This window comes from Podarcis vaucheri (genome assembly GCF_965113315.1).
Source record: "Podarcis vaucheri genome assembly, chromosome: 14".
Classification (NCBI taxonomy): Eukaryota; Metazoa; Chordata; class Lepidosauria; order Squamata; family Lacertidae; genus Podarcis; species Podarcis vaucheri.
The window spans coordinates 2585590-2598213 of NC_138752.1; the positions used below are offsets into that span (position 1 = coordinate 2585590).

The 12624-nt window shown below is 42.4% G+C and overlaps 1 protein-coding gene across 9 annotated transcripts in view; it reads right to left on the reverse strand.

The window, feature by feature from the left end:
• Nucleotides 1-3911: 3911 nt before the first annotated feature.
• LRRC49 (leucine rich repeat containing 49) overlaps nt 3912-12624 on the reverse strand; it is a 56548-nt gene continuing 47835 nt past the window's right edge. For 6 of the 9 annotated variants that reach the window (XM_082198054.1, XM_082198053.1, XM_082198052.1 and 3 more), the window contains 2 exons: nt 9172-9325; nt 3912-4605 (listed from right to left, as the gene is read on the reverse strand). In XM_082198054.1, the coding sequence (XP_082054180.1) occupies nt 4399-4605; nt 9172-9325 (361 nt within the window). In that variant the 3' untranslated portion in view covers nt 3912-4398. Of the gene's footprint in view, nt 4606-4634; nt 4774-9171; nt 9326-12624 lie in introns of those variants that run through there. The other 3 variants (XM_082198051.1, XM_082198049.1, XM_082198050.1) reach the window with 3 other exon arrangements.

Consider the following 12624-nt stretch of genomic DNA (forward strand, 5'->3'; position numbering starts at 1 on the left):
GTCCCCTGTTACTGTTACTGTTTATATTGGTTTTACAGGTTCTGACTAAAAGAATTAGATCAGGTAATGAAATGAAAGGGATAACAGTGGGGCAGAGAGCATATAAGCTCTTATATCAGCATTTGCAGGTGATGCAGTGATATCCATAGAGGAACCTATGGTCAGTGTCCCAAGGGTTTTAGAACAAATTCGGAGGGGTAGCAGGTTTCAAACTTAACAAAAACAAAACACAAATTATGGTGAAAAACATAAATGACCTAATTAAAAATAATCTACAATCATTAACAGGAATAATGATTAAATCTTGGAGATTTATGTTATATAATTTCGAGAGTATGGGGGTTGGTCAAGATTTTTTAAATGGTATCAAAGCGATCTATCAGGAACAAAAAGCTAAAATTATTGTAAATAATTTCATTTTGAAGGAAATTAGAATAGAGAAGGGAACCAGGCAAGGGTGCCCACTTTCCCCTCTGCTGTTTATTTCATTCCTAGAGGTCTTGCTAAGTATGATTAGAAAGGATGAACAAATTAAAGGTATTACAGTAGGATCCAAACAATATACATTAAAACCCTTTGCGGATGATTTAGTATTGACTTTACAAGATCCAGACTCCAGTGCAGTTAAAGCACTGGAGCTGATACAAGAGTTTGGACAGGTAGCAGGATTTACACTAAACAAGAGCAAAACCAAAGTATTAGAGAAAAATCTGGATAATGATGAAAGAAAATCGTTACAAGAAAAGACGGGCCTGGATTTTGTGAAAAAAGTTAAATACTTAGGGGTGAAATCTGTCTGGGAAAAACTTGAATTTATACAAAGATAATTATGAGAAATTATGGAACAAAATTAAGAGAGATCTGGAGATATGGTCAAATTTAAAATTGTCAGTAATGGGCCAGATTTCAGTGGTTAAGAAGAATGTGCTGCTAAAGATGCTTTTTTTTGTTCCAAGCACTTCCAATCATAGACAATGCAAGATGTTTTAAAGAATGGCAGAAGGCTTTATCTAGAATCATCTGGCAGGGGAAAAACCCAGAATTAAATATAAATTACTCATGGATTCTAAAGAAAGAGGGGGATTTTCCCTGCCAGATTAAAAAAATTATTTTGAAGCAGCAGCTTTCTGCTGGATTAAAGAGTGGATGCTTTTAGAAGATGCAGATCTATTAGATTTGGAGGAATTTGAAAATGTGTTTGGCTGGCATGCATATATATAGTATGACAAGGTAAAGGCCCATAATACATTTAAAAACCATGTACCGTATTTTTCGCTCCATAGGGCGCACCTGACCATAGGGCGCACCTAGTTTTCAGAGGGGGAAATCAAGGGGGGAAATATGACCCCCCCCCCCAGCTCTGGGAGCAGTGGACAGGCTGCAGGCAGCCTGTGTCCTTCTCCCAGACCTTCTCCCTGCTTTTGTGGGAGGTGGGGGAATTCCCCCGTCTCCTGCAAAAGCCCACAGGAGCCACGCACTCTTTAAAGGGGCCTCGCGGCTTCTGCTGGCTTTTCTAGGAGTTGGGGGAATTCCCCCACCTCCCGCAAAAGCCCGCAGAAGCCACGTGCTCTTTAAAGGGGCTGCGCAGCTTCTGCTGGCTTTTCTGGGAGGTGGGGGAATTCCCCCACCTCCTGCAGAAGCCGCGCACTCTTTAAAGGGTGCGTTGCTCCTGTGGGCTTTTCTACAAGGTGGGAGAAGGGACTGATGCGGCCAGTCAATCCCTTCTCCCTCCTGGGGAAAAGCCCGCAAGAACTGCACAGAGCTTTTCCCGCCTGCCTCCCCCCTGCATTCGCTCCATAGGATGCACACACATTTTTTAGGAGGGAAAAAGTCAGTCCTATAGAGCGAAAAATACGGTAATTAGGAAATCATTGTATAATGCATGGATTAAATATAAAGATCTTTTAGAAAGAAAGACGCCCAGGTGGCTTTCACCAATGGAGGCAAAGGCCCAGAAAAAGTTAAATATGGATACCAAATGGTTGAGATATTCTGATTTAATATTGGAAGATCAAGAACGATATAAATTAAAACCTTTTAATCAAGTTAAAGATAAATTAAACTGGCTACATTACTACCAGATTAATGAATTGTACAAATTGGATTTAAAAAAACGGTTTTGCTTCTGAAAAATCTAAGTTGGAGATGGAGTTGTTGGACACTAAAGGTATAAATTTGTCTAAAATGTATAAGTTATTGTTGGAGTGGCATACAAAAGATGAACAAGTTAAATCTGTGATGATAGATTGGGCAAGAGACGTTGGACATCACATAATGCTTGATGATTGGGAAAGACTGTGGAAGGGGTTAAGTTCACCGCATGTACTATGTTAAAGGAAAATATAATGAAAATGATGTATAGATGGTATTTGACCCCTGTTAAATTAGCTAAGATTTATCATAACTGTGATAATTTATGTTGGAAATGTAAGGAAAAAGAAGGAACTTTTTATCACGTGTGGTGGACCTGCCCCAAGGTGAAAGACTTCTGGGAAAAGATTTATAATGAATTGAAAAAAATGTTGAAATATATATTTATAAAGAAACCCAAGGCCTTTCTTCTTGGAATAATTGGTCGGGAATTGCCCAAGAAATATGTTAAATTATTTTTGTACGCCACAACTGCTGCTAGAATTTTGCTAGCTAAAAAGTGGAAAACCCAAGAATTACCAACTGTGGAAGAATGGCAGATGAAAATGATGGACTTTTCGGAGCTGGCCGACTTGACCGGAAGAGTCCGTGACCAGAAGGAGGAGGAGTATCAGGAAGAATGGTCAAAATTTAATGATTATTTAGCTAAATTTGTTAAGTTAAATTAATTGGAAACAGCTTGCAATGTTGAATTAATATGTTTAATTTCAAATTGAAAAGATATAAGGATGTTAAACGATTAAGTTAAGTTTATAATAATTCTGATTTGGAAAACCGTTAAAAGGATATACACTGAAATTTAACCAAGGGGAAGCGAGGAAGTTGTTTAACAATGTTAATAAGTATAACTTTAAAAAGGTTATGATTTATGTTTGTTTATAATTTTGTGAAAATTAATTAAAAAAATTGGGGGGGGAATACAGTGTGTTACACTCTGAAGGAGAATTATATGAAATTGATGTATCACTGGTATTTAACTTCCAGAAAATTAGCTACGATGTACAAAAAAGAGTCTAAAACGTGCTGGAAATGTAAAGAAAAAGAGGGTACTTTTTATCATGTGTGGTGGTCATGTAAGATGATAAAAGATGATAAATGATATATAATGAACTGGAAAAAATGTTGAAGATAACTTTTCCTAATAAACCAGAAGCTTTTCTTTTAGGCATTATAGGACCAGAGATCCCGAAGGACCAGACAAAACTATTTATGTACGTGCCCACGGCCAGGCGGACTCTGTTAGCCCAGCAACGGAAGGAGGGTACAACTCTGACCAAGGAAGAGTGGCAGTTAAAATTGGTGAACTACGCCGAGCTGGCAAAACTTAGAGGAATAATTAGAAATCAGGAAGAGGAGGTCTTTAATAAAGAATGGGAAAAGTTTATAGTTTATTTTAAAAGCTATTGTAAACAATTACATACATTTGTAGGATTGACAGAAAACTTGTAGTAAAAATTTGAACTATGGATTGACAAAGGATTTATAAAAAATTGAGTTATGAAAGAGATGAAGAGGGGGAAATCATTACATTAAAATCCACAATGGGGGGGAGAGAAGTCAAAAGCGATTATATGTTTACATATTTAATTCATTTGTTTATGCAAAATAGAAAATGCAAAAATAAAATCTATTAAAAAAAAATCCCTGATTTTTTTCTTAGTATTTGCAGGATCTATTAGTACCTTTTGCTACTGAATCCTTAAGCTTAGCATTGCAGGGTGCCATTGTAACCAAATGAAAGCAATTCTCTAAAGATCAAATTTGGGGTTTACAAAAAGAATAATTTATTGATTTTTCAATCCCCCCCAATCCAGTATTTCCATCCGAGAGGTTCTGCCCCAACTCAAACAACAATAGTGCCAAATCAGGAAAACGACTGAAAGGATGGGAATAAGACAGAGTGGGACTTTTTACCTGGTAATTTGAGTGCTCTAGCAAAAATAACAGCAGCATCAGCAACAAAAAACAGCCTGTAAACCACAGCACAGATACCAAGTTACCTGCATATTGCTGTTTTAAGCTGGTGTATAGACACACGGGTGTATATTTGAACAAGGAAAAAGAACTGAATCTGAAAATGCAAAAGAGGGAACATTTTACGGTGAAAATGAGGCTTCTTCAATGGAATACACACACACACACACACACACACACAGAGAGAGTCCTAGAATGATGGTAATTTTTACACTATTTTAGGCCTTTGTGGAAAATGTAGGGTGGCCCTGAAGGGCAGAGGAAGCCATGTCCCTACGATTTCTGACTGGCGATCCGTTGCAGGCAGAGCTTCATGTAGGTATCCTTATTGCGAATCTCAATCACTGCGTCTCTGACGAGTTCAATGAACATCTGAGGCCAGAGCTTCTGCAAGGACTCATTCTTCATATTGATGTCAGCCGCTTCCTTCACCAAGTCTTGGATGTAGGAATGGCAGAAGTCCTTCCTGTCCTTCGCTTCCTATGCAAAAGAACCATTTTCAAGGGTGAAGGTCAGGAAACAAATTCATCCAGAGCAGCTAAGCTTAATTTAAAAAATGCCAGAGACATAAGAGTGAAACGGGCTGATATGTTGGTCCTCAGTGAACAACAAGGAACACCAAAGGATCTGTTTTGAGAGCAGGTTCTGCTGGGGCAAGAGAACACAAGTGTTTGAGCATTGCCAAGCTCCCTTTGGCAGAAGAGAAAGGAAGCTATTTTTCAACTTATAAAGCAAGCCAAGGTAGGCTAAAAACAAAAATATTCTAGTCACTTCAGACAGCAACCTGCTGTCAAAATATTTTCCACTTCAAATGAATATACAAAATGTTAGCCCAGTTCAAATGTCAATATCAAAGCAAGGTGTGGCCATTAGTGCCATGTGCTCTCCCTTGCTTGGCAACTGTTTGTTTGTTTGTTTGTTTATTGTTTGGAATATTTATAAAGCACTAAACACTACAAAATACCACAGCAGTGTACAATAAACAACATTTCTTTGTACAAAAATACAAACAAATCTATCATCAATTTACTGTTTTCTCTTTTTACTTTTCCACAAATAATAATAATTATTATTATTATTATTATTATTATTATTATTATTATTATTATTATTATTATTCCCTGCTCATCCGGTTGGGGGTGGCACTGGAAACAGTGAAAAATAATTGCAACAGGAGAAAAAGAATCAAACACCAAAATGCATTTTCAAAATCTGTAGCCAGGGGGACTGTGAGGCATGTACATATCAAGCTTGCGTATGCCCTTCCGACCTTATACCAACATCTCCCTCAGTCCCAATTTCCTTTTCTCTCCATGGTTTTAAGACACAAATAGTCAAAAGCAAACTTCCCCAACAGACCTAATGTTAATATCTTGCAAAAATCAATGTGAGCAAAAGGAAATATGGAGCGCCTCTTGTATTTCATTTTGCTTAAACAATAGCAGCGAAGTCCAAAACACATGTACTCTGAAGTAAGTCCTATTGAATTCACTGAGGCTTTCTCACAGGTAAGTAGGGTAATAATAATTTAAATATTTGTACCCCACTCATCTGACTGGCTTGCCCATGCCACTCTGGGTTGCTTCCAACACATATAAAAACATAATTCACGCAAAAGCTATAGCTGGGTATTTGGTGGGAAACCCACCCAGCGGGTATTCAAATTCAGCTCCCTGGGAATGACATCTCATCATAGGCTTCTATGGTCCTTGCACCGTGCAACAGTGGTGAATGCCTGTAAGATGTCTATGCAGGCCACAATGCGTTTCTTTATAACACATATACCCTCCACACTCAAGGTCTTCAACCCCAAAGTTATAGCTCAGTTGCTCTACGGAATTCCAGTCTGGCTGCCAGCGTTTACCCAGCTGGTGGAACGAGTGCAGGCAGCTTTCCATTTTAAGATTTTTGCTATCCCACGTTGTGTGCCCTATGCAGCCTTGTGTCTAGAGGGAGGTCAACACAAGGTAGAGACCATAGCCTGGGCGAGATTTCTCACATGCTGGTTAAACATCTGCCTCACAACAGATAAAGATCCTCTCCCTAGTGAAGTTTTGCTAGATCCCTTTCTTTCCCCAGGGCTACAACGGTACAGCAACTTGGGCTGTCAGTGGAATCTTTGCGATCAATGTCCCCACCATCTGCCAAGGCTACAATAAGAACTTAGGTTGTGGGACACTGAACGCCAGGAACTAACAGCAGCAGCAGAGAAAACATGCTCCCCTCTTAACTTTCAACTTTCTTGGGCACATGAAATTAACCACAATTATCTTGAATTTTTGCTTAATCCTCAAGAAAGAAGGGCATTTTAATTCAAATCCTTCAAACCTCCTATGGAGAAGGTTCTCGGGAATGGTGGAAGGAGAAGAATTTGCCCATGTGAAGACCATCAGGTGGAAACTCTTACACATATGGTTCTTAAATGTAAACTATATGTTGATCTCTGCCAGCAGTTCCAAATGGAAACCAGAGTTAGAGTTACATTTTCTATTATTGGGGAATAATCAGGAGCTCACCAAGTTAGTGGCTAAATATCTTTATCTGGTTTTTTGTCGTCGAAACACATTGCAGAAGTCTGATCTCCCTGGAGACCTAGAGATGTAATGTTAGACTGCCTTGCCTCTTTCATTTGACAAATGTTTTGTGTCACTAAGAAAGCAGTAATCCTGTACTGATTTGTATGGATGTTTGTATGTGATGCCAATAAAAGGTTTGATGATGATGATATAAAAACATAATAAAACATCAAACATTAAAAACTTCCCAATACAGGACTGCCGTCAGATGTCTTCTAAAGGTTATATTATTATATAGCAAGGATTGCAGGCTTTAAAAAGCAACGATGTGTGTTTCTTTTAGTGCCACAGTTGGCAGGAATGTATTTGGATGTAACTATTAACAACACTGGTGTGTATTTCTTGAAGCGGGCAGTCATTAATCATTTGGATGCAGCAACTTCTACTGTCAATACTGTTGGAAGTCTATTGTTATGAAAAAGTTTGTTAGGCAGTGTACTTTAATATTGTGCCATAGAGCACCATTTCCCATTATTATGTATTGAATTTGTATCTCTGAATTCTCTCTCTACACCCACCCACCAGTATTCCTTCTGTGTTGGGACACATTTTTTGATCAATGAGATCTAGAAAATCAAGCAATTTGGCCTCCACTGATGAGTGGGGAGGGGAGAATCTATTGTTGTGACACTGAAGCTTTCTTGTTCAATTATTCTAATCCCCTTCTATGAAGGCTTTCCACAAAGCCCTATGACAATTGGCTCTTTGGAAGCTGTCACAATGTTTAATCCAACTGATTTATAGCCCAGCTGAAAATGTGAGGTCATGACTTGCTCCTGCAAACCACATAGAACTGTTTTTAATGGGTAGTAGAAGAGAGGGAAAATCCCTTCCAGCTGCCTCGATCTGAAAATGTAACATTAACTTGCTGCCCTCAAGGGTGAGCTACCCGTCATATTTATGATGATAGTTTGCAGTTGATGACAAGCTGAACTGGCAGTTACTCTTCTTCTTACTTGTTCCCATAGGATGTTTGGTAAAATCCACAGCAGGGGTGGCCTATGTGGTGCCCTTCAGATGCTGGACTCCAACTCCCATCAGCCCTAGCAATGCACCCATGGCCAAGGATGATGGGAGTTGGAGTCCAACAACACCTAGAGGGCTCCATGTTGGATACCCCTGATCTACAGGCACATGTGGAACATTGCCTTTCCACACACATTGCCACACACACACCCGCAAAAAAACCTGCAATTTACCAGTTGCGAGATTCCTCAAGGGACCTTATTTTGCTACATAGTCTTTTCTTGAGACGTGATGGAATCATGAAGTGAAGCCTTGTTATTAGCTTGTCTTGCATACTATTTACTGCTTCAAATCCCTGTGTTACACAGCCTCACTTTTCTTGATCTTTATAAGAATTCTGTACACATGGCTCTGGGAGTGGAGAAGGGCCTCTGTTCATAATTGACCTTGGCCATAAAAAGCACTAACAGCTTCAGGCCCACCTATTAATATACAAAAGGGGTCTCATGTCCTGGCCACATGCAGGCTAGACTACTGCAGTATGTTATGAAGTGGGCTGCCTTTGAAGGCTACTCAGATCCTACAAGCGGTGAAGAAAAAGGAATGTAGACTACAGTGCCCTCTTTTGGTGGTGGGTTGTTTTTTTAGAGGAGTTTTTACATAATGTTTTAATCTGTCTTCTATCTTCTACTACTTTTTTGCCTATATCCAGGCAATTCTAAACACAATTGCCTGGATATACGTGCTGTTGCACCCAATGGGATTTAGGACATGTGTAAGACTATACTGTTAGCCACTCAGAGGTCTCCCCTAAACAACACACATTTCTCAATGACAAACGAATTAACTGTTCCCCACCAAGGGCCCCTAAGTGCTGCAGTTGGAAAGCAGTTGGGAGTGTCTGGAGGGGCACTAAGCCTGCTGGAAATCTAGAAGGCTACCAAGGCACTTGGTGGAGTAGGTAGTAGAAGATACCATACCTTTCTCATACACTTTGGCTGCTCCCCCCCCCCCAATCCCACACCACCAACTGATTGAACGGTGAATTTTAAACCTAGGAACTCTCTTTGCTGAAAGGTGGTCAATAAAAATAAATACATCTGTATTTGCTCATTCCCAACTGCACATCTGCACCAAATATATATCAGCAGCTTTCTGCCCGTGAAAACCTAACCTGTTTATATTCATTTTACAGCAGAACAAAGAAGGAGAAAGAGAACGTCTTTGGGTATATCCAGCCTGTGCTGAATATCTCCATTTACAACAAATGTGCATATGCCAGCTTTATGAATATTTTTAATAGTGCTACTGCTAGGTTGCAGAGCGGGAGGTATTGGTTATGTTCCAGTTAAATCTCGAAATAAACTGTTTCACTAGATAGAAGTCAACTGTGCTGTTTGAAGCAGAAGAAAATATATCATAAACCCATTAAAAAGTAAATGAGCTACTGTAACAAAAACAGTTGGGAATTTTTTTAGTGTCTGCTCCACCTGGAACTCCTTACCTCCAGCTTTTCTGTCTGGGAATCTCTCGTGGTGTAATTCAGCGCCAGCCGACTGGCATTCTCTCCTCCCAGCTTTCGGCGATCATTGCCATCCTCACTGGCAGTCCCCAATTTCTTCCCCTTTGCTTCCAAAAGATAACACAATTGTTTCTTCCTAAGGACAGGCAAGGCAGAAGGGAGAGAGATTTACAGAGCTAAATTATTGTAGCTTGGCCATTGCCTGAGTAACCTTTCATTTGTGCTTGTCCATTCAAATTCATGGGTTCCTGGTTACAGAATATCTTGCGGCCCGATTCATGCAAGGTATTCCTCTGTTATCTAAGAACTGCAGCCCCTTGATAGATGTGTTTGACAGATACAGTGGTACCTCTGGTTGCAAATGGGATCTGTTCCAGAGGCCCGTTCGCAACATGAAAAGAGCGCATCCTGACGCGCTGTATCTGCGCAGGTGTGCTGCATGATTTGGAGCTTGTCTGCATGCGTGAAGCGCGATTTAGTGCTTGTGCGCATGTGCAAGCAACGAAATCCAGAAGTAACGGGTACTTCCAGGTTGCCACAGGACACAACCTGACAGAACGTAACATGAAGCAAACGTAACATGAGGTATGACTGTACTGTAAATGAGTCTCAGAGAGAGAGAGAGAAGTAGGGGTGGGGTTTGGGAAATCTAAACACATTGGTGATGGACCAAAATGAAAACTGAAAAAAGGAGTAGTGAAACTAAACATTTTCTTTATTTAATTTTATATGAATGTTTCTATCTTGCCCTTCTGGTTCCCATGCCATCACGCAGGGCAACCGACAACATTTTAAAATAAAAATACATTAACATATATATTAAAATACAAAGAAGAAACATCAGATATCAGCCAGCAAAAAATGTCCAGAAAGGAAGCCATCCATTTAACAGGGCAAGGTTTTCCACAATACTGATGCATCCACTATCAAGGCCCTATCTCGAGTCATCATCAACCATGTCTCCACCCGAAGTGGGACCCAAAGAAAGACCCTTCCTAGTGATCTTAGGGAGCTGGAAGAATAGCAGGGGAGGAGGCCGTCTCTCAGGAACTTTGGGCTCCACCCATTATTGATGACAACACACTGTAAACCCCCAGACCTCAGTGGTTCCACCAAGACAGGTGAGCCTAATTGAAGTTATGAAGCTGCTTTATCTTAACATTAGGATAATAATGCTCTATGAGCACAGCTTTGGAACTTTTGTGTTAAGTGGTTTATTAAATCTTCTAAATAAATAAAGGGAGGGTGACTGTTTTTAATTCTGCCTTTCTACAGGAGTCATCTGTCAGGGAAGAGTTAGAGTTAGAAGTTCCCAGTTTCCCAGATGGAGAAAGCTTTCCCCAAGGGGGGTGGAGAGCAGTGAAGCTAATAGAAGAGAGCAACAGGAACAACAGGGAGGGACAGAATGTTCCCAGGAAAAGCAAGGGTTCAGTTCTAGCTCAGAGTCGGAGGAGGGGAGATGCAAGCCAGCTCTAGCGGGAAAGCGAAAGGAGCGGCGCCTTCGCCATTTTGAGAGTGGCTGATCATGGAATAAAATAAGTGAAATAAGTGACTCTGAGGAATAATAGTTAAAGATAAGAACCTAAAAGCAGGAAAGTTGGGGAAAGAACAGTTTGCATTACCTGTGAAAGGGATATCTAAAGGTAAAGGGACCCCTGACCGCAGACGACTCTGGGGTTGTGGCGCTCATCTCGCTTTAATGGCAGAGTGAGCCGGTGTACAGCTTCCGAGTCATGTGGCCAACACGACTAAGCTGCTTCTGGCGAACCAGTGAAGCATGGAAACGCCGTTTACCTTCCTGCCAGAGCGGTACCTATTTATCTACTTACACTTTGACGTGCTTTTGAACTGCTAGGTTGGCAGGAGCTGGGACTGAGCAACGGGAGCTCACCCCGTCGCAGGGATTTGAACCGCCGACCTTCTGATCGGCAAGCCCTAGGCTCTGTGGTTTAACCCACAGTGCCACCTGCATCCCAGGAACATAATCTGCCATCATTATGGGAAGATATTGCCACCTTGTGGTTGTAGGCAAAATCTGGAACTGAAGTCTCCAGGGAAAAGGAATGAAGAAGTCTCCACTGAAGCAGCACAATGATGGCAGACACATGCACACTAGATTTCCATGCAAAATTAAAAAGGAAGTGGAAATTGCTGGTTTGTGTATTTGTCTGTGATCAGGAATGAAAATCATTCAAGCAGATACGAGAGTTATTCATTTATGTTGTGGGCGGGGGCTTTAAGTCCACAAACAATGCATAATTAACTAATTATGTTCACATTGTTTGACGTTTCCTTTACACTGTAATGAATGTAAGTTACATACATTAACTAGCATACTGTGAGAAAAATAACGTAGTATTTGGCAGAAACCATCTGCAGCAGAATGGAAACAGCCATTTCTGATGAATCTCTACTTCAGTGTTTCCCAACCTTTTTTGGGCAAAGGCACACTTGTTTCATGAAAAAAATCTCGAGGCACACCACCATGCCAGATGGGGAAAGGTCACTATTTACCTATGTAAAAAAAAAAAAAAAAAATAGTAACAGCATAGAAGGTAATGGTAAGCTATAGCTTGTTTAGCTTATACCTAAATCCGACACTGATTGGTCTCCCTTCCAAGGCACTCAAGGTCCCACATGAAAGCGAGCCCCCAGCAAGGCCTCGACGGCCTGCAAGGCGCTTCCCCTTGCGAGTGGGAAACGGACGGGCGGCGGCCCGAGCACGACCTGGCGCCCTCTCAGCTCAGCGAGCACGACCTGAAAGCTCTGGCCGCCTCCCTGCACGCCCTCCCGGACCTGGAGTACGGCGGCAGCAGCGCGCCTCCTTCGACGGGCCCCGACGGCAACCGCGAGCGGCCCCGTCGGCGGGCCTCGGTGGCGGACCTCCTGCAGGACAGCTCCGGCTTCGCGCCGGACTACGAGGGCTTCAAGTACCGGGGCGACCCTTACGAGGAGGTGGAGCCGCTGCGGAACCTGCCCGTCTTCGAAGCGTGCTCGCCGGCCTCATCCGAGTCCAGCATCGACATCTGCTTCCTGAGGCCCGTCCACTTCACCAACGAGCCCAGCAGGACGGAGCGCACGCTGCAGCCGCTGCCCAAGAGCGCGGCGCCGACGCCGCAAGCCAGCGGCACCTACAAGCGCGAGGTTTTCCGCAGCAAAGGCAAGCAGCTGAGCCGCTCGCTCAAGGAGTTCCCGCGCAGCAGCGGAGGCGGCGGCGGCTCCGAAGGCATCGCCAGCACCAGGCTGTACAGCACCTGCAGCAGCAGCGGCAGCCGCCTGCCGGCCCCGGCGGAGAGGGGCTTCCCGGCCCACGGCGCCCCCTCCGCCGCCTCCCGGAGCTCCCAGCGGCACCACTTCCCGCCGCCGAGAGGAGCGGGCGACCAGCCCAGCTTTCTGGAAGTAAGGAGAGCAAAAGGCAAGGGCAAAGGCGCTTCC